Source organism: Tachypleus tridentatus, chromosome 3, assembly GCF_004210375.1.
Source record: "Tachypleus tridentatus isolate NWPU-2018 chromosome 3, ASM421037v1, whole genome shotgun sequence".
Taxonomy (NCBI): Eukaryota; Metazoa; Arthropoda; class Merostomata; order Xiphosura; family Limulidae; genus Tachypleus; species Tachypleus tridentatus.
In genome coordinates this window covers 97,816,342-97,839,758 of record NC_134827.1, presented here as the reverse complement: position 1 = coordinate 97,839,758, position 23,417 = coordinate 97,816,342, and the positions used below count along the sequence as shown (strand labels likewise).

Sequence of the window (23,417 nt, the reverse complement as noted above, 5' to 3'; positions counted from 1 at the left end):
CTACGAGATGCAGGAATCCGACGTCGACGTCCAGTCAGAGGCGTCATCTTCACCCAGCAAAATCGTCAAGCACGGCTGCAGTGGTGCTCGGGCACATCGGGTATGGCCTCATCGACGATGGAAGCATGTTTGTTTCAGCGATGAATCACGTTTTATGCTTTGTAGGCAGGATGGAAGGACCCGTGTTTACCGTCGCCGAGGTGAACGTTTTGCAGCAAACTTGTGCAGGAAGTTGACAGGTTTGGTGGTGGCAGCGTCATGATGTGGGCTGCCATCGCCTACAATGCCAGAACAGACCTTTTACACATTTGAGGGAATCTTACGGCTCAACGATACGTCGACGAGATTCTTAGGCCCCATGTGCAACCCATCATGATAAACGTCAACGATGTTTTTCAACATGACAACGCCGTCCTCACACAGCCCGACTCACCACTGTCTTCTTGAGACACCACAACATCAACGTTCTTCCCTGGCCCACCCGATCACCAGATTTAAACCCCATCGAACATCTTTGGGACGAGTTGGACCGACGTCTGCGACGGCGACAACCTCAACCGCAGACTCTACCTCAGCTTGCAGCAGCTTTGCAAGCTGAGTGAACAGCCATTCCACAGGATGTGATTCGTCATCTCATCGCTTCCATGGGCAGGAGATGCCAAGCAGTTATTGATGCTCACGGGGCATACTCGTTATTGACGTTGAGTGACGTTAAACTTCACCTAGTAAGCGTGGACTTCGCCTTTGCAGACTTTGGATGTTCAGCAGTGAATGTGCAAAGTTTCACACATGTCATACAGAACTACCCGGAATAAACTTGTTAAAAATTTGTCTCAAATTTTGCCTTTTGCGTTTCTTTTTTTGAAGAGTATATATATATATATATCGCGTAGATGTTACGGATGAAAGATAAGTGAAATTAGACCGATAAGTTAGATTTATCATACTTGAAGCAAAATCATATCTATACATAGATTTTTACCGCCAGATGTCCTTATCATACGCTACAAAATATAGTAAGAACGCTGAAAAACCAAACCATAATCATTTGCTCAAGACTGAAGCGAGCAGTAGACATGTTTTTACCGGTCATAACAGTTCTAGTGTTACTGGTGGTAACGTGGTTCAGGTAGGTGAGAATTATCTAAACAGTATGATTAATACAGTTTTGTTCGAAAAATCAAATCCACCAGAATAATTTTTAAAGTACGATTAACCACACAGTGAGTAAAAAGAGACGAGACAGATAGATCCACATATCTATGAAGAGATCGCGTTTAGCTAGGTTAAAACTGTACCATGTCGATTTTGAAACTTGTAAAACATTAGGTTAAACAGATACCTTTAGACTATGAAAGTTGTAAAATATCATGTTAAACAAGTACCATGTAGATTATGAAACTTGTAAAATATTATGATAAACAAGTACCATGTAGATTATGAAACTTGTAAAATATCATGATAAACAAGTACCATGTAGATTATGAAACTTGTAAAATATAATGTTAAACAAGTACCATGTAGATTATGAAACTTGTAAAATATTATGATAAACAAGTACCACGTAGATTATGAAACTTGTAAAATATAAGGTTAATCCGGTATCGTGTAGATTATGATTATTCCAAATCTTATAATTTATGTTTCCTAATTTTGAAACAACAACTACTAAAGTATTTTCCAAATCTAATTTTGAAACTAAAACTACCAAAACATATTCCAAATCAAATAACTGATTAGTTGTACTTATATCATTTCTAGAACCAAAAGCATTTCGATTCAAAGACAAATGTGTAATCTAAATATCGTATATTTCTAAAGACCCACAAACTCCAGTTATTTCGAATGAATAACTGTTCTTTTTAAGGAGTACAAAGGTGAATTGGTTGACTGATGTTGTGTGACGTGTATGAAAAAATATACACATCACGTGAGCAGTAAATGTTAGTTGATGTAGTCGCGAAAGCTGACCAATCCCTATTGAATCGGAGAGCGTGTACCTGAAATATGTGAGCGCGTGCTTAGATCAAAGTCACAAAGTATTGAATACTGTACTAGTGAAGATAGTTACGTAATTATACAGGACAATAACATTAATATATATATACTGAAATATATAAATAGAGGATTTAGTTTATTCAAGAAAGTGAAAATAAGATAAAAAATAAAACGTGAAAACTAAGAATCTTCTTATTACTTTCTGAAGGTAAGGCAGTTTGTGAAGAACAACTAAAAGTACGAGGGCTGCTCTAATCACGTAGGATTTAACCATTACTCCTATAACGCACCCACGGCTCAAAGTTGGTAATGCAATTTTTTCTTGTGGTATGAGAAATAGAAACTGTTATGTTTTATAAAAACCCTTTTGTTTTTTTAAACAGATTTCAAATTGCTAAATTTATATAAAAAAAGGCATAACACATACCGAAAGTTCCTGAAAACTGTTATACTACGAAATAAGTCATCTGTTATAACCCTATAATCTGTTATGAATGTTTGAATTTTACTGAAGTATCAGTCACTACTGTTTTTCTTTCACTAATCCCAAACACTCAAATAGAACATCACATTTTTTAAATCATTGTTAAAGAAGTAATGATTTATTATCTATTGTGTTTCATTTTTAATAATCAAAGGAGAAATGTGATGCTATTGTAGATTTTTTAAAACCTGAACAGTATGAGTAATACGTAAACGGATTGTAAATAATGAAGGAGCAAAATATATTTCCGAGTGAGCTTAGCAATAAGTATAGGGAATTAGAACTCTAAAATATAGAGTTTAATTTTCCGCAATGAGCAGATCACAGATAGCCCTTTGTGTCATTTTGAAATAAACACCTACCAAACAAAGAAATAGTAAAATTGCGCTAAGGGAAAATAAACATGTGGTCAACGTTTCAGCGAAACGACCTTTATCATGTCCGTTGGTGCGTAGTTTGAGACCAACATGTTGACCACGTGTTTATTATTAATCTCACACTGCTTTTGACAAGTCACTTCTGAGCACATTTCCAACTGTTTTCACACAAAACTTCCAAACTAGAATGAGTTTAGTTTATGTTTCATTTACTTCGCTGATTCCACACCAGTGTTTAGTTCCGAATGAACAAATACAATTTAGTAAAACCGGTTTCTTCTCACTGCTGTAGCATTACGTATGGAATTCGCCATTAGAAGGTATTTATGCGCGTATGGTCTCTTTCTGTGACGTCACTAACTTTTACGCTGATAATTTATCACAACTAATTCATACAGTGAGCACGTCATGATTTGATTGTTGTTTTATCGGCTCTTCTTTTATCTGATTGTTTTAAAGTTCACATAACTATTTGTAGAACAACATATTTATTTCTAAACTGGACAACTTATATTCAGGAACATGTCCTTCATGGGTAGCATGGATAACGGTAGAGCCACCATTTGAGATTCTGATTAGTTAATAAAGGAAGCAACGCGTGATGTTGGAGATACAACCTGAGCATGCGTACATTGAGAATCTAACACGTCATGACTGTATATATTGGAATGTTAGCTGCTCCTACAAGTTCCAACGATTTTGCAAGATGGATGTATCGAATAATTATTAAGTTATTTAAAACCAGCGTAGCTGCTTAATTCTGTCTGAGTGGGTAAAGTGTCATTGGCATTAGTAACAACACCTTCGAGTTTAACAGGGAAATTGTTTATATAATATTTCAATTCATTCTTTATGGAATGATGAGCTGAAAGGTGCTTAGCTGAGGCCTATTCATATTTGGTAAAAAATTTTTATGGTAAAAAAGTGTTGATAATTATTCTTTTAAGAAAAATAAAATTAATAAATAATTTTTTATTATACTGAATTAAAAATAAGGGATTAAAATATTTGTATTTCAGTTTATGAATAAAGAAATTCTCTTAAAAATATGAAAACGTATGATGTTATGAAATGATTATGAATTGTTAGATTATAAAACAACTTTCTGTTTAATATATTTTTCGTAAATTAGGGAGAGTACGTTACTAGTTCTGTATTGTTTCGTTCCAGGTGGCGACAGAAGAAGTTATCTTTCTTTCAAGACCTTGGCATCCCAGGACCAAAACCAAACTTTTTCTTTGGAAACCTGAAAGAGTTTCAAACCAAGGTTTAGAGAAATTTATTTAACTCTAATAATGAAAAAAAGAATGACGAACTTGTGAATGAAAATTATAATAAAATTTTTTTTTTTTTTTGCAATGATACAGACATATTAGCGTTAAAGCTGAAGCCTTACAATCGTAAATGAGAATTTTAAGCTGGAAGATCTAAATCTCTGGTTAAAATATTTTCTTTATAAAGTGAAAAATATGCAGTTAAGACAATTGTGTTATGATTTTTTTCCTACCCAACTAGAAGAGACACAAGACTAAATTTACAGCATTAACATTTCGGTGAACAACTGATCAACTCTGTATAAATAACTACTACAACGAAAGACCAAACAAAACACACAACTACGTCCAAGATTCTGTTGCAACAAAAGGCCAAACTAAACACAACTCTTTACCAACTTCTGCTGCAACTGCAGATAAAAAACAACAACTCTGCAAGACCTTCTGTTACAATAACATGTCGAAAAAAACAGCAATACCATAAAAGGAACTGCTGCAATAACAGACTACAAAAATCAACATATTAGTAGGCTAATCGTGCTTTATATCAACTTCTTACAATATTGTCCATAACTTCTCTTGTTTTATAATTACTTACATAAGACGAGTTAACTCGAAATTCTATGTTAAATATTTACTGTCAATATTGTTTTAATGAAGGTTAATAAAATTAGTTAATAAACTTTAAACTCTCTAATCTGAGTATTTCTTGAAACTAAATTGTAACAAGGCCTAGGTATTTTTTCAAAAGTGGATTATAACAAGACTTGCGAAATTTTCAAAACTGAATTGTAAAAAAGGCTTAAGTAATTATCAAAACTGAATTGTAACAAGACTTAATTAATTTTTAAAAGTGGATTTTAACAAGGCTTAAGCAATTTTCATATCTGAATTGCAACAAAGTTTAAGTAATTTTCAAAAGTGCATTGTAAAGTTGTCAAAATTTATCGTAAGTATTTCATTATCGATTAAACTGTTGGCTAAAATTTTATTTTATACTCGGAATAAATAATTAATGAATGTTTCGTTCTGTTTTTAAAGGGTGCTATTAAATGTCACAAAGAATGGATAAAAAAATATGGCAACATTTGTGGGTAAGTTTCTTTCATAGATTGTAGTACATGGTAATACACAGTTTTGTACAATTGAATATTGATATATCTTTCACTTATTGCCGCCTGTTGAAAGCAGTGTAAGCTTTTCAATAAACTTCATTCTTTTACTATTAGAATCCAGACAGAAAATAGAAATATTACAGATGGTTTAAATTTCACCTCTCGATTTATGACTATTACTTCTGTTTTTTTGCAAGTAACAAGTTCGAAGAAGAATTGAGATTTTTTTAGTCCTAATGTGTTTAAGACATTAAATTAACTTATACAGTAAATTAAACGTCTGGACAAAAAAGTGATTTCTAAGTTTTCTCAGCAGCCGGAATTTAATTGTAGAAAAGTAAAATAGTCTTCTCACATTTAGAGCTGAAACTCCGAGAAGTAGAAACATATAGTTTTCCTAGAAAGGTATCTTTAAGTATATCTCAGTTTTGAAGTGAAACCAGCGTAAATAAAACTCTCAGCGTTTGTTAAAAAATGTGCATTAGCTGCTGAAATAGCGTAGATGTTGAAACTCTAAACGTAAGTTTTCACCATCATAAAATTTAACATTAGATTATCCTGGATAAATAAGTATAATATTTAATATACTAATACCCATTTAAAAGGTGTGTCTATGTTAAATGTTTTGAAAATTAATTATATGATTTATTTTCTAGATTCTATTACGGACGATTACCAATCATTATCGTAGCGGATTTGGACCTCTTGAAACAAATACAAATTAAAGATTTCCACAAATTTACGGGAAGACCGGTAAGAATAAAAATCATCTGCATAGAAATTTGAAAACAATTATTTTAATTAGTAAAACAATGTCACACATGGAAATTTTTTAAACAAGTGAAATGTTCAATGTGGATAACTTACATTAAGAAGCAATATATTCAAATGACAATTTGACTGAAAAATATTTGGAATAGATACATATTTTAATCGATAGTTGAATATAAGCACTAAAATAATTTATAATTTATCTTTTTATTCCATCTTTTCCTTTGTATATGTATTTAGGTTATTAGGAGAATAATTAGTGTAAACCATAGGACATCATATTGTAGAAGTTCTCATGAAACTGTAACTTTTATAGTAAACGTATCTTAGTCAGTAGTTAAACGTGTATATTTCTACAGATGTTCATCCCTGGAGGCGCGCAGCCAGTCAATGAATTAAAATCACAATTGACTTTGCAACGAGGAGAACATTGGAAGGAAGTTCGTAGTCTCCTCACTCCTACCTTCAGTTCCAGTAAAATGAGACAGGTCAGTATTGTATTTGTCTATAACTTAAGCATTATTTTAATGTGGTCTGACAACAGTAACTATCGTCAGAAACTTCTTTTATAAATCTACGTTATCAGCTTTACCAATTTAATCACTGCTTTAGAGATTAGTAAAAACTCATCACCGAACAGAAATATTCTATTCATATAGAAGATACGAAGTATATCTACTGTCTTTCTGTATACTCGTCCGTCTGTAGCTTTGTTTTTCTATGTATCTGTGTGTATAGACAGGTATAAATAATAAGGAATATTGTTTTAATTATTATGTTCTAGATTTGCGGTTTTCTTACGAATATTTTATTTTCCTGCCACGTTTCGTAAACAGAACAAAACTCATACGTTGTTATTATATTATTCATATCATTTCTATTCCAGTAGATGTTGAAGATAACGCTAAAGACTGGGATTCAAAACTTGTTTGGTTAAAGCATGGATGATCCATTGTGTAGCTTTTATTTAACAATAAACAAAGGGCGTTAATGAATGATAGCTCTCAAAACATTGTTAAATACATATTGTCTGTGATAGTGTTTAAATAAAATTGTTAAACAACATTTAAATCAGTAACAATATTTACAAGTAGATTTGATAACTACAGTAATTATTATTAAATCTTCAATATAGAAATATTTACATAATTATTGGGTCCATAATCTATATTTTCATACAGGAGATAAACCTAGATTTTATAGCGTAATGTCACTATTTAAAGAATCGATGGGATGACAAGTTCAAATTATGTTAAACAATTCATTGGCAAATATTGTTAAAATGTGTCATGTTATTTGTTGCAGTCTTTAACAATTAATAATATTAAAGGCTTTTCAAGATAATTTTGTATGTAATTGGTAACCCATTAGCATTGCGTAGTATGTGCGTCAGACATAGTAAAGAGTGCCGTAAAGCTATTCATAATACAAATAAAGAAATGTAATTCGAAAAACTGTAGCTTTATAAATAATTAAAAATCAATATTACTACATCATAATAATTATAATATTTATTAATAGTTAATATTCTGGTGATAATTCTATATGTTTTTTTTTCGATTTATTATGTTGTATTACACAATCTGCAAAAAGATAATTTGTGTTTCAGATGACACCAATCATGCAGAAAGCTGTCGGGATCCTTATGGAAAAAATTGCTGAGAAAGCCCAGACAGAAGAGGATTTTGATATATACGAGATGTACCAAGAACTGACAACTGATGTCATTGGTCAAACTGCATTTGGTATCCAGACAAATGTCCAACAGAATCCAGACGATCCCTTTCTAACCAATTCCAGAGCTATTTTCAACACTCAAACTTCAGAATTTCTCATATTTTTATTAAGTATGTTTGAATTTTGTTTAATTTGATGTCAAAAGTTAATTCTGATTCTTTTTTACTCACCAGTCGTTTATTTTTGTCGGTTATTTATTTTTTAATATAAAATACACTGCTGGCCAAAATCTTGAGGCCAATGAACATAAAAAAATATATACATTTTACGTTGTTAGACTCAACCACTTATTTGACTAGAGCTTCAAAAAATGAAAATAAAAAAGGGAAAATAAAAATAAAAAACTGCTTTAGCATTTAATAGGTAATATATAAACATTATGAAATTAGCCTAAATACTAGCTGGTCAAAAGTTTAAGACCTTACAGAAACGAAGAGTTAATTAGTAAACACGTAACGAAATTTAGTCATTTGTATTCAAGCATTAGCGTTGTCAACATCTCCTACTGACATCTCCTGTGTTACATTTAGTAAAAACATGGCAAAGGCGAAAAAGTTGACAGAGTTTGAACGTGGCAGAATTTTCGAGCTGCAAAAGAAATGTCTCTATCAACGTGCCATCGCTGGTGAGATTGGGTAGTAAAACTGCTGTTGCAAATTTCTGAAAAGACCCTGAGTGATACGGAACGAGAATGTGGTCCGCCCAAGAAAATTTCGCCGTCGTTGAGCAGGAGGTTTCGACGAGTTGTCCGGCAAGACACCAGCCGATCGTCGAACAAGATTAAGGCCTTTACAGACGCATAATGCAGCTTAAGAACAATAAGACGGCATCTACGAGGAAAAGGCTTTAAAAACCGTAACCGTCTTCAGGGGCCACGCCTTTTCCTACCACGAAACACCTCGGTTAAACTTTGCTGAAAAGCACAAAACATGGGACGTACAAAAATGGAAGAAGGTTTTGTTCTCTGATGAGAAAAAAGTTAACATGGATGGTCCAGATGGTTTCCAACGTTAGTAGTACGATAAGGATATCCCATCGGACACATTTTCTACACGACACAGTGGAAGAAGCTCCATCACAATTTGTGGAGCTTTTACCTTCCATGAAACAATAGAACTTCAGGTTATACAGAGGCGTCAAACAGCAGCTGGTTACATTGACATGTTGAAGAGAGCATCCTTATTGACTGAAGGCCCTCGCTTGTGTGGAAATGACTGGATCTTTCAGCAGAACAACGCTGCAATCCACAATGCCCGCAGGAAAAAGGACTTTTTATGACAAATAATATGATTCTTTTGGACCATCCATCGTTTTTGCCGGAACTGAAACCCATTGAAAATGTTTGGGAGTGGATGGCAATGGAAGTCTATAGAAATGGACGTCAATTCCAAACATTGCATGATCTTCGTGAAGCCATCTTCACCACTTGGAATAACCTTCCAGCCAGTCTTCTGCAAACGCTTATATCGACTATGCCAAAGCGAATGTTTGCAGTTATTCGCAATGACGGCCGTGAAAATCACAACTCAGACATCTTGCTGGCCATTTCTTACCCTGTTAAGGACTTCATTTTGGTATGGTCTCAAACCTTTGATCAGCTAGTATTTAGGCTAATTTCATAGTGTTCACATTTTACCTATTAAATGCTAAAAATGTTTTTTATTTTTATTTTCCCTTTTATTATTTTCATCTTTCGAAACTTTACTCAAATAAGTGGTTTAGTATAACAACGCAAAATGCATATTTTTGTCATGTTGAAGAGAGCATCCTTATTGACTGAAGGTCCTCGCTTGTGTGGAAATGATTTTAGCAGGACAACACTGCAATCTAAAATGCCCGCAGACTTTTTTGGCAAATAACCCGATTCTTTTGGACCACTCAACGAGTTCGCAAGTTATTCGAAATGACGGTCGTGCAAATCACTAATGAGACCTCTTGTTGGGCATTTTCTACTCTGTTTAGAACTTCTTTTTGGTATGGTCTTAAACTTTTGACCAGCTAGTAATTAGGCTAATTTAAAATTTTCCCTAGTAGATGTAAAAAAGTTTTTTATTTTTATTTTCCCTTTTCTTATTTTCATCCTTCGAAGCTCTACCCATATAAGTGGTTCAGTCTAACAACGCAAAATGCATGTTTTTTTCTTTATGTTCATTAGCCTTAAGATTTTGGCCAGCAGTGTGTATCCAAGAGATCAAAGCTTGTAGTATCACATACACGTGGCTCGGCAGATAGCCTTTTTGCACATTTGCGTCAAATTAAAACAAAAAACAGAGATTAGAAAGTGGCTCTACTCCAGTACATACCAATATGTGATATTGGTGTGTAACACAAAATCAGTATCTAGGTACTCTATAATGACACTCCTTATGTTAATACATTATATATACAGACTATGTATATATAAAGTGACATAAAATGTCATAGTTTTAGTACATAGACTAACAACAATCTTGGGTTACACTTTTGTTATGATAAAGTATTCTAATATGACATAAAATCCGTTATTGGAATGCATTGTTACCAAAGCATACCGGCTTTTCCGTATATTAGATGTTGTTAGCCTGCCTAATTAAAAAGATGCGCCTGAGTATGTACATGGATAAAATAAGCAATAATGCCCAGGTGCTCACGCTCAGGGTCCACTTAGTACTGGTGCAAAATTTTAAGTTTTTAGATACTTTCCTCTTGAGGCTATGATGTTCAAACGTAAACAAATACGCACGTGCGTGTCTGTCTGTCTATGATTTTATTTCTATTATATGGTTTTTCGATAGTCTTCCTAATTAAAAAAATGCACACGCGAGCGAGCACGTGGATAAGATAAGTAATAATACAGGTGGACGTGCTCAGGATCTTCTCAGTATTGGTGCTTTCTACTTTGTCTCTTTAAAGATATGAGCACGCGTGTATGCACAAATATAAGTAATAATATACAGGTTATTATTATTATTGTGTGATTCTTTTTTATCATGTTGTTACAATGGAATTCCAGTTTCAACTCACGATGTTCAATCCTTTCGATTGATGTATTTGTCCACGCCCAAGGTTCCATAGATTACTTTATACTAATCCTACCCAAAATCTAAAGGTTGACTGGTAGAAATTATGGTAGCGATTCTACTAAAAGATGCATGTTTGAGATATAAATATATATTGTGATATATTTAGTAGAATGGCTAGCATAATTTATTCTTACACTCACTCTCTTCAGAAGATAATATAAAATGCTTATACTATTAGGGAGTCGAGAAAAGTTTTCAAAATCTATATATAAAATATACCTAATATAATTAAATATTTCAAAGGTTACTCGCTAGTCTTCAACTTTGATCTGATCTTAGGATATTCGGTTTTAGAAAATATAGGCCATCTGGAGTAAAAATATGTTAACATTTGAAGTTTTAAACAAAGAAAAACTACTTATGACAAAAGTCACAGCTGACCAGAGCATAATTTGAATGTAGACAGTGTTTAATTCAGATATATATAGAGATTTACTGAGAAACGGCCTTGATTTTTAGTGTGCTTTCCTGAGCTTTACAGCATCCTTTATCCAATTCGAAAACTGGTGGATTTCATATGGCATCAGATATTCTCAACACCAGGAAGATCCTTAATCGAAGGAATTACGAAAGTAATAGAGGAAAGACGAGGAAATCCAGCTGTAAGAAAATTTTCTGTCTTTCATCATGTAGATAATTACTGTTACTTTTACTAAATAATCGGGAGGAAACAATCCCAAAATATCCTGTGAATTAGTGATAAACAATTCTGGCTCTGAAGTGGTTTTTGAAGTAATTTCATTTAAAGAACAGAATTTCTCATCAGAAACACCTGTGGTTTAGGTATAGCTATCTCTAATTATTAGTTTTATAAATGGCTCACATTTGAAAATAAGAAGTAATTTTATAAGCATCAAATCTCTAATGTTGGATGATTCGATCTGCATCCTGACACATTAACTGTAAAGTCAGGCCTAACCAAAATATGTTTGTGTGTGAATTAATCTAATGTAATCTTGAAAATACCAGATATTAAACATCTCTGAAAATTGAGTACATATAAATATATATATGCCATACAATATTGGTATTGTATTCTGATCAGTAATAAAAATAAATCAGGTAGACGTACGTACGTCCCACGAAAATATAGTTGAATAAAAAAGGAAAAAATTTCTAACACTGCCTATAATAGTATCAAGAGCTACGGCTAATGAACATTCCCTCTTGTTTTAGCTTCGAAGATCTGATCTTCTTCAGATGATGTTGGATGCTCGTATGGCAAGAGAAGACATTCAAAATGTGACTGCTAAACAGTTAACAGCTGGTGAAGACGAGCCAACAGAAAATGATTCTGCTGATAGAAAAGGTAAACATAAACATGACGTATTTTAAAGATTAAAAACAAAATACAATCTTAAAGTATCTACAATAATGACCGAGATACAGGTGTCTGTGAAACTGTTTTAAATTATCAACTGAGTTTAATTTTATAGGCTAGTAGCGATAAATAATGTTCTATGTGTTTTTCAGGTTATTGTTTCACTATATATGTGGGTTTATTGCATGGTAAAACATTACCTTAGTGTGGGATTCTTTTGGGATCATCATGTATCTGTAACGCTTCATGACCTTTTGATCATTTCTGTAATTGGTCGGTCTAAGGTAAACCGACATAGTAGCTTTGACGATGTTAAAGTTATTTGTTTCAAATCTGGGTGTGTCGGTATTCGCTGAGGAACTTTTGTCAACTTTTTTCCCAAGTTGAAATACTGTTCCTTGTGTATATTGAACTTGCGGCCAGACAGTATTTTTATATTCTCCTAACGGAATCTTGTCTCTTTCATTTAACCACCAACAAGTCTCACGTGCTAGACCCTCGAGCTTCTAGTTGTCACAGCGATCATGTGACTGAGTGAGTTCTCTTACACAACGTGTACAAACTTATGCAATACGCTATACTTGTACATCCAGGAGTCACCTACAGTGAACAGTGGAAACTGGACGGCGAAGTCGTTATTACTAGAAAACGGTCACAGAAACAGGAAAAAAAATTAAAGCAAATATCACGTGATAAGCACTGATGTCCTGTTCGCCATCCTTTGGTTTACATCGATCATACGCTTCATCAGTTTAATATATTTGTGGTTTACGTCATCATAGTTGCTCTTCATAAGATATGATGACACAAGTAGCGTCTCAGCCACTATTGCATCAGTTGTTTCTGCTGAGCCTCATTCTAAGGTGAAAGGCCGTACTGGTGCTGGATAAAACATACCTAATGTGGTTGACATACACTTGCTCGTTCTTCCTTTCTTCCACTCGTCCGTTTTTATAATTAAACCGGGTTTTCCAATTGTCGTATGGTTTATCAGTGTACGATCATATTGCTTAAATATGAATACCAGCCCTTTAAGTATTGTTGCTGAGGGAATTCTGTGATGGAGACAAAAATGTACACACAATTGGTTTTTAGCAGTAATTGGCGTCGTGGGTTCATTTATACCGTCGGTTGAGATGAAGCCCTAAGATGTTACTTAACCTCAAATATGCCTTCAGTGTAAGTGTTGTAAACTGACCATGGTACCAAATTATCGGACAATTCGAACTTGGATTGCTTTGTAACGAGAACGTGTTTCCAGTTTTTGTCACTCCATTAATTGTGGTCCAGTGCTCGTTTCAACCTTTCGTAGGTCCGGCATGGCCAGGTGGTTGAGGCACTCGACTCGTAATCTGAGGATAGCGGGTTCGAATCCCCGTCACACCAAACACACTCGCCATTTCAGCTGTGTGGACGTTATAAAGTAACGGTCAATCCCACTATTCGTTAGCAAAAGAGTAGTCAAAGAGTTGGCGGGGGCTGGTAATGACTAGCTGCCTTCCCTTTAATCTTACATTAGGGACGGCTAGCGAAGATAGCCCTCGTGCAGGTTTGCGCCGAAATTAAAAACAATCAACCTTTCGTTTTTGCTTACCTAATTCGGCAGCTGTTTCTGAGAAGATTTCAATCCGCGTTAATGCGTATCTTTCACTAATTGATAAGATTTGTAGACACAGATATTCAATTTGGTGTCAACCTTTCTACTTTTTCTTTCTCTTTTATTTCATCAGAAAGTTTCAAGGACGGAAAGAAACAGATGAAGTTTATCACAGATATGGAAATTAAAGCAAATTCTATCCTATTCTTATTGGCTGGGTAAGTCTAGCTTCCACCTATTATAGAAGAAAGTAGAATATTTTATATAAGAGTACCGTACTCACACTGCGTCATATTTTTATCTTTATATTAGAAGAAGAAAATATCTTTGAAATATTCGTGAAATGTTGTTCTCGTTGTGCAATGGATTTCAAAATAGCGCGAAATTACGGAGGTGTATGTATGTACGCATATATATATATATATACATACGATAAACCTCACAGACCAACTGAGAAAATACAATATTGTAATGATTGTTTCTATGATATGATTGGCCTGTGGGAAATAACCTCCTTTCTTTTTCTTTTTTATCTGTATGCTGATTGGATGAAACAATGAACATATGTATTTACGTTTCTAGCAAATGTTAGTTTCACTCTTTTCTATTAAGCCTAATATTTGAAGTGGATGAATTCTGTATTCACATAATCCTATGTTTACTAGTTACGAAGTCTACGAAATTGTGCTCAGTGATTTTATTTACCAGTTTACGTTTGCAGTTGTTGAGAGCTTAGATGGAAAGTGTATTTCTGTATTTTGCGAACATTTTGGTATTGCTCTAAAATTGGTATATGTATGACATTTTCGTATAGCGTACAAACGTAAGCATATCAAGAGTAGAAAAATAAACAGAAACTTCAACATTTATTTATTTGAACAGTTATGAAACAACAAGTACAGCCCTCGGTTTCACAACCCATATACTGGTCAACCGACAAGATGTCCAGGAAAGAATTCGTGAAGAAATAAACGATGTCATAGGACAAGATGTAAGACCTGTGCTTTATTTGTATGTAAAATATAAACTGGACTAAATTCTTCAATATTTTCTGTTTTAAAACCTTTTAATAGATTGTTAATCTCAGGTGTTTGAAAAAAGTTGAAAGTCAGTTTATTGTAAATATATTTTCAATACTATTTCAAATCAAATCTAAATGTTTATTTTCATTCTTAATACTCTATTCCAGGGTGTCTTAGATTACAACACAGTAAACAAACTTCGATATTTAGACCACGTTTTCTCAGAATCTCTGCGAGTGTACCCGCCAGTTGTCACGTGAGTACGATTTTCATTCAATTGCAAGTGGCGTCATTTATCAAAAACGTCATTTTATCGTATAAATCATACAAAGCAGTCTTTAGCAATGATTTTATCTGTTTTAGTTTAATTCGCGTAAATCATTTATTGTAATGAGAATTTCTCGGGTCAGTTAGGAACAGATTTGGTATTGCAATGTCTCTTAATGATGCTAAAACAGTAATGTTTCAGGTTAATTAACAGAATTACTTATGTCAAAATTATTTATTGATACCTTTACCAGTGAAAACATGTGAGGATTTCCTCGATTCAATTTGAAAGAGATGCTATTCTATTGGATAGTGATAATTATCTTCCACTACCTCCTGACGATGCTAAACGAGCAATGAGACAAGGAGTACATGTCTTTTTATTTTTTTATAGGTTTATCAACAGAGTTTCCGACGAGGATTACCAACTAGGTAGTTTTAAAATCCCCAAAGACACTGTCATACAGATCCCTGTTTGGCACCTCCATCACGATCCAGAGATCTGGTCTGAGCCATACGATTTTAAGCCTGAGAGGTAAACACTAAATAGCTAATACCTATAACTTTGTGCTACTTTTACAGATTTATTAATATTTTATTCAAAAAAACATATTTGTTTTAATCTGCAAAAAGAACTATGAACATGTATAATTTGACACGTAAGTGTTATAATGTCATGATTTGCAGGTTTCTGCCCGAAAATAAAAAGGACATTCACCCCATGGCCTATCAACCGTTTGGATCTGGACCGCGAAACTGTATTGGCATGAGAATGGCGCAATTGGAAGCCAAACTAGCTTTGGCCAGAATCTTGCGCGCATACAAAATAGTTCCTTCTGAGAAGACGGAAATCGTGAGTTTCACGTTGTGAAATATTTTCGAGTGAAAAACACAAGTTTATTCACAACCATAGTTATATGTAAATTATAATTTTTCTTACAAATGATGAAAAGAGAAAATTAAGATAAAATCACAACTGTATAAATTAATATAAAATAAGTATAAACAATATACATTATTTCTGATCAGTTTTCAGAGATATTTTTATTTGTTAGTCATTGAAACTTGTTCTTGTCTTTCAGGGAGATATACAATATAACGTTAAGTTCCTAACCATTGGTCCAGTACATGGCATTCACGTGAAAGTAGTTCCAGTGTAGTGTTGACCTCTTGTGAAATGAAATATTCATATAAATAACAGTGTCTTAATCACACAAGTTTATCAGCTGATTTAAACACATTGATATTATTAACTCTATTCTTCTGAATAATAATTTCTGACTGAAAGTGAGTTTCTGTGTCGTTAACTTGAAGTGTAATAATACAAGTAAAATAAATTGAATGATGTTACGAATAGTTGGTTGATTTGTTATACACCGGAATCACAGGTTTGAAATACTCAACTTTGTTTGTAATGCGATTATTTACTCTTTTGTAATACCGCGTATAAAACGTGGGAAGATTTTAAAAGTTTCAGAAAGATATTGAGTAAAGAAACCAATTTATGTAAAAAGTAGATAGGATTTTTGTTTAGAAATGACAATTAAAGGGCAAAATTTTCGTTATTTTGTGTTGCTGTTTAACAGTGATATGTGTTTAAACTTTCATTTTCTTTTCCGAACATTTTTTGTTGTTGTTGAGAGAATCGTGAAAAATTTGCTAACTGCGATAAGGCACTGAAATTTTTTAAAGATAAAAATGATTCAAATTGTATAGATAGCTGAGAACCTGTTAATAAAAATATATAAGTTCTATAGTTTATATAAAGTACAGGTAGAATTGAAATGCTGATGTTAAGAGGTTGTTTCAAACAAGTATTCTACACTGTGAACATTTACAAAAATGAAATGTTACTTTGTTACTAGCATTTAAAATACTTCAATTTTAAAGACAACAAACTTAAAACCCGGAAATGTTGTGTGTCTAGATTTATAATGTGTTAGTTTGATTTACTGAATTTTGCACAAATCAACTCGAGGTCTGTCTGCACTACCCGTACCATTAGCTTCTCAACCATTTTCACTTCCAACGAACAGAAGAACGAAACATCACGTTATAATGACTCCAAGTTATAAAGATCAAGTACATTTGGTGACAGGTTTTAATCATACGATCCATCTGCACATATTACGAGCAGAGCGCTTAAACCAGAAGACCACACCAATCACCCATTATTATTAACCTATTAATATTATATTGTTCCTTATTAATAAACTTTGTAAACAATGCAGTGAAATTACAGCATTTTTTTATTTTACATAGCAAATCAAATAGTTATCACTTTTTCATGTAGCCTGTCTACAGCATATTAACCTTATTAACACAACACAAAAAGTTGGGGTCTGTCTACAGCATATTAACCTTTATTAACACAACACAAAAACTTCGACACTAAACACAAAATGATGTGCTTTTCATCTGAAGTTTTGTTATGTGGTTTTCATAGAAACATTTTCATTCCATATTTAACAAAACTGGACACAACAGATACTGGCGAACAGTACAGTAGTAGATATCAAAAGTGTACGTTAGTGAACGACAAAACTATTCTAGTAAACTTGATACGCTCAATTACCTGGAATAAAAACGAGATATTTTAGATGTGTTGTTTGAATTTCTCGCAGAGCTACACGAGGGCTATCTACGCTAGCCGTCCCTAATTTAGCAGTGTAAGACTAGAGGGAAGGAAACTATTGTATGGCATATATTTTTTTTTTTTGTATAGATTAGATTAGATTAGTTCACACACAAACATATTTGGTTAGGCCTGAATTCACAGTTAATGTGTCAGAATGCGGATCGAATCATCCAACATCAGAGATTTGATGCTTATAAAATTACTTCTTATTTTCAAATGCGAGTCATTTATAAAACTGAATAATTACAGATAGCTATACCTAAACCACAGGGTCTTCCGAACTTGGGACGTAATTAACATGAACATAAGGCAACGACCCGGTAGGAGATTATTTTATCAGTTTTCAGATCTACTTAATAAAAGTCCAGTGTTATCATACACAATAGATAATGATATCTGATGTTGATGAGAAATTCTGTTTTTTTAAATGAAATTACTTCAAAAACCACTTTTTGAAAACAAAAAACAAAGTTTGAATAAAATAATGGCCATGTTCTGTACTTTTACAACATAAGTAATTAAGAAATAACCCATTCTATCCAGGAACAAAATTTATGTTACATAGTTTTATTGGCAGTTTATGTCTGCTTTCTACAACGTACCAATCGTGATGGAGAAGGAATGAGGTGTTAAGGTTGTGTTGGTTATGTTTCGTATTTTAGTCAGGCTATAAGATTACTCAGTGTTATCAGCTGCAAAAATAAGCTTTATTAACACACGTTAACGATTTAGTTGTTGTTGTTTTGAATTAAGCACAAAGCTACACAATGGGCTATCTGTGCTCTGCCCACCACGGGTATCGAAACCCGGATTTTAGCATGTAAGTCCGCAGACATACCGCTGAGCCACTGGGGGGCTGACGATTTAGTAAAATTCAATTAATTAAACATTCTTTCAATTAAACATATTTTAATAAACACAATTAAATCATATAAGTAATGCTTCCATGAATATAAAACAAAATTAAGATATAAATATTCATGAGTATGAACATAAGAATGGTAAGATTACACTGCTCCAAAGAAATAACAAAAATTTAAATTTGGAAATTTCGTCCGAAAGTATATGTTTTTTTAGATACTTATGTTGAATGAAATACACACACACACACACACAAGACTTACTTAGATACTAAACCAGCAAGTTACGTGACATCCTTTAGAAAACATGTATCACGACTACATGTTCACATTGCTTAAGCATTTTTCGCTGTTTGAAAGAATATGTAACATCCTTTTCAGACACAAAATATTCATATACTCATATATAATATCATATGAACTATTGGCTTTATAGAGGTTTCATGGAATGAGAATTTCTTATCCAAGTAGCCTGCTTGTAACGCGTTGGCAATACAGTTGTCTGTAATTTTGTTCCATGAGTTTGTCACCCAAGTCACAATCTCTTGTAACCCGGGCTAGAGTGAAAATGACTAAAAAAATTATATTCTATTTAATGTTGCAAACTATTAAACTAACCATTTAGCGTATACTAGAGTTAATTTTCTTTTACAAACAAACGCTTGAAATGCCCTACTTGGAACTCAGTTGACACTGTTCGCTTTGGTTTGTCAATTGTATTCGGATTCGCGATACCAGTGTCCTTGGATCGCTTACTGTATGCTTGCATTTTTGATCAATAGGTGCTGCTGGAAGGTAGTGTGGGATTTTTCTCACAGGAAATTTCCTGCATAACGCCTGGCATGCATGAGGAGCTGTTTTAAATAACTGTACCGTAGAGTTGGTTAATTACGGTACAATTGGCAGACGTCATCAGCAAGTCACGTGAAATTATATTATAATATAATAATATTTAATTATAAATTATATTACATTCTTATACCAATGGTACTAGTTCACTAAGTAATTTTAATTCACATATACAATGCATATAAGAACAGAGTAACAACATGAAAAAGCAAACAGTGTCCTTTAACTATCTCCATTTAACTGGATTTTTTAGGCATGGCATAAGAGCTTTAAAATAATTCCCAAAACTTCTCAATCTAAGCACTGCAAGAAAAACTTTCAAAACTGAAGTCAAAATAGGTAATATAATCTGTACTTCAAACAATGTGTCATTATGTAACATTTGATAGATTAGAACTTCATCTTTCTGTTGGTAATGAATTGAATTAACAAAACTGAATTAACAGACCTGCGGACTAACAAATTCACTAAAACAACATCTAATCCTTCAGCGTAAAAGACTCACCAATTATTCAACAATATTGTTTCATATCATTTTTCTAAACCTTCATGATAGGTCTTATATTCCAAACCAAATACATATAAACCAAACACACATTTGTTCATATATTCGAGATCTCCACTCAGCACACACGATCATGGAAGATGTAGTTTTTGAATTAGTAGATATTTTGTATTGCCTATCCAGCTTTTTCACATATTTGCATGTGTGTGTGTGTATGTAGCAATTTATGTTTGCTTTGAGTTAACCATAAAGCTACACAATAGGATATCTGTGCTCTACCTACCAAACCGCCAACTCTTTGACTACTCTTTTGCTAACGAATAGTGGGATTGACCGTTACTTTATAACGTCCACACAGCTGAAAGGGCGAGTGTGTTTGGTGTGACGGGGATTCGAACCCGCTATCCTCAGATTACGAATCGAGTGCCTCAACCACCTGGCCATGCCGGACCTACGAAAGGTTGAAACGAGCACTGGACCACAATTAATGGAGTGACAAAAACTGGAAACACGTTCTCGTTACAAAGCAATCCAAGTTCGAATTGTCCGATAATTTGGTACCATGGTCAGTTTACAACACTTACACTGAAGGCATATTTGAGGTTAAGTAACATCTTAGGGCTTCATCTCAACCGACGGTATAAATGAACCCACGACACCAACTACTGCTAAAAACCAATTGTGTGTACATTTTTGTCTCCATCACAGAATTCCCTCAGCAACAATACTTAACGGGCTGGTATTCATATTTAAGCAATACGATCGTACACTGATAAACCTTACGACAATTCGAAAACCCGGTTTAATTATAAAAACGGACGAGTGGAAGAAAGGAAGAACGAGCAAGTGTATGTCAACCACATTAGGTATGTTTTATCCAGCACCAGTACGGCCTTTCACCTTAGAATGAGGCTCAGCAGAAACAACTGATGCAATAGTGGCTGAGACGCTACTTGTGTCATCATATCTTATGAAGAGCAACTATGATGACGTAAACCACAAATATATTAAACTGATGAAGCGTATGATCGATGTAAACCAAAGGATGGCGAACAGGACATCAGTGCTTATCACGTGATATTTGCTTTAATTTTTTTTCCTGATTCTATGACCGTTTTCTAGTAATAACAACTTCGCCGTCCAGTTTCCACTGTTTACAGTTGGTGACTCCTGGATGTACACGTATAGTGTATTGCATAAGTTTGTACACGTTGTGTAAGAGAACTCACTCAGTCACATGATCGCTGTGACAACTAGAAGCTCGAGGGTCTAGCACGTGAGACTTGTTGGTGGTTAAATGAAAGAGACAAGATTCCGTTAGGAGAATATAAAAATACTGTTTGGCCGCAAGTTCAATATACACAAGGAACAGTATTTCAACTTGAAAAAAAAGTTGACAAAAGTTCCTCAGCGAATACCGACACACCCAGATTTGAAACAAATAACTTTAACATCGTCAAAGCTACTATGTCGGTTTACCTTAGACCGACCAATTACAGAAATGATCAAAAGGTCATGAAGCGTTACAGATCCATGATGATCCCAAAAGAATCCCACACTAAGGTAATGTTTTACCATGCATTAAACCCACATATATACATATATAGTGAAACAATAACCTGAAAAACACATAGAACATTATTTATCGTTACTAGCCTATAAAATTAAACTCAGTTGATAATTTAAAACAGTTTCACAGACACCTGTATCTCGGTCATTATTGTAGATACTTTAAGATTGTATTTTGTTTTTAATCTTTAAAATACGTCATGTTTATGTTTACCTTTTCTATCAGCAGAATCATTTTCTGTTGGCTCGTCTTCACCAGCTGTTAACTGTTTAGCAGTCACATTTTGAATGTCTTCTCTTGCCATACGAGCATCCAACATCATCTGAAGAAGATCAGATCTTCGAAGCTAAAACAAGAGGGAATGTTCATTAGCCGTAGCTCTTGATACTATTATAGGCAGTGTTAGAAATGTTTTCCTTTTTTTATTCAACTATATTTTCGTGGGACGTACGTACGTCTACCTGATTTATTTTTATTACTGATCAGAATACAATACCAATATTGTATGGCATATATATATTTATATATACTCAATTTTCAGAGATGTTTAATATCTGGTATTTTTAAGATTACATTAGATTAATTCACACACAAACATATTTTGGTTAGACCTGACTTTACAGTTAATGTGTCAGGATGCAGATCGAATCATCCAACATTAGAGATTTGATGCTTATAAAATTACTTCTTATTTTCAAATGTGAGCCATTTATAAAACTAATAATTAGAGATAGCTATACCTAAACCACAGGTGTTTCTGATGAGAAATTCTGTTCTTTAAATGAAATTACTTCAAAAACCACTTCAGAGCCAGAATTGTTTATCACTAATTCACAGGATATTTTGGGATTGTTTCCTCCCGATTATTTAGTAAAAGTAACAGTTATTATCTATATGATGAAAGACAGAAAAATTTCTTACAGCTGGATTTCCTCGTCTTTCCTCTATTACTTTCGTAATTCCTTCGATTAAGGATCTTCCTGGTGTTGAGAATACCTGATGGCATATGATGTCCACCAGTTTTCGAATTGGATAAAAGATGTTGTAAACTCAGGAAAGCACACTAAAAATCAAGGCCGTTTCTCAGTAAATCTCTATATATATCTGAATTAAACACTTTCTACATTCAAATACAAGATAATTCAAATCATGCTCTGGTCAGCTGTGTCTTTTGTCATAAGTAGTTTTTTCTTCGTTTAAAACTTCAAATGTTAACATATTTTTACTCCAGATGGCCTATATTTTCTAAAGCCGAATATTCTAAGATCAGATCAAAGTTGAAGACTACCGAGTAACCTTTGAAATATTTAATTATATTAGGTATATTTTATATATAGATTTTGAAAACTTTTCTCGACTCCCTAATAGTGTAAGCATTATATATTATATTCTGAAGAGAGTAAGTGTAAGAATAAATTATGCTAGCCATTCTACTAAATATATCACAATATATATTTATATCTCAAATATGCACCTTTTAGTAGAATCGCTAGTATAATTTCTACCAGTCAACCTTCAGATTTTAGGTTGGAGTAGAATAAAGTAATCTATGGGACCTTGGGCGTGGACAAATACATCAATCGAAAGGATTGAACATCGTGAGTTGAAACTAGAATTCCATTGTAACAACATGATAAAAAAGAATCACACAATAATAATAATAACCTGTATATTATTACTTATATTTGTGCATACACGCGTGCTCATATCTTTAAAGAGACAAAGTAGAAAGCACCAATACTGAGGAGATCCTGAGCATGTCCACCTGTATTATTACTTATCTTATCCACGTGCTCGCTCGCGTGTGCATTTTTTTTAATTAGGAAGACTATCGAAAAACCATATAATAGAAATAAAATCATAGACAGACAGACACGCACTTGCGTATTTGTTTACGTTTGAACATCATAGCCTCAAGAGGAAAGTATCTAAAAACATAAAATTTTGCACCAGTACTAAGTGGACCCTGT

General features: G+C 33.6%; 1 protein-coding gene across 1 annotated transcript; it reads left to right on the top strand.

The window, feature by feature from the left end:
* The first annotated feature begins 974 nt into the window (after positions 1-974).
* On the top strand, positions 975-16,379 carry LOC143247542 (cytochrome P450 3A14-like). Its single transcript, XM_076495814.1, has 14 exons — positions 975-1,129; positions 4,030-4,126; positions 5,175-5,227; positions 5,905-6,001; positions 6,379-6,507; positions 7,629-7,866; positions 11,278-11,420; positions 11,995-12,127; positions 13,870-13,954; positions 14,619-14,727; positions 14,926-15,014; positions 15,420-15,560; positions 15,713-15,878; positions 16,108-16,379. Exons 1-14 carry the CDS (start codon positions 1,077-1,079, stop codon positions 16,183-16,185), a joined length of 1,611 nt encoding a protein of 536 aa, XP_076351929.1. The 5' UTR covers positions 975-1,076; the 3' UTR covers positions 16,186-16,379.
* The last annotated feature ends 7,038 nt before the right edge of the window (positions 16,380-23,417 follow it).

Bases quoted from the DNA above. Each gene is read 5' to 3' on its own strand.
- LOC143247542 (XM_076495814.1), top strand. From the start codon at position 1,077: ATGTTTTTACCGGTCATAACAGTTCTAGTGTTACTGGTGGTAACGTGG. The intron at 1,130-4,029 runs GTAGGTGAGAAT...GTTTCGTTCCAG, and splicing joins CTGGTGGTAACGTGGTTCAG to GTGGCGACAGAAGAAGTTAT. The intron at 13,955-14,618 runs GTAAGTCTAGCT...TTATTTGAACAG, and splicing joins ATCCTATTCTTATTGGCTGG to TTATGAAACAACAAGTACAG.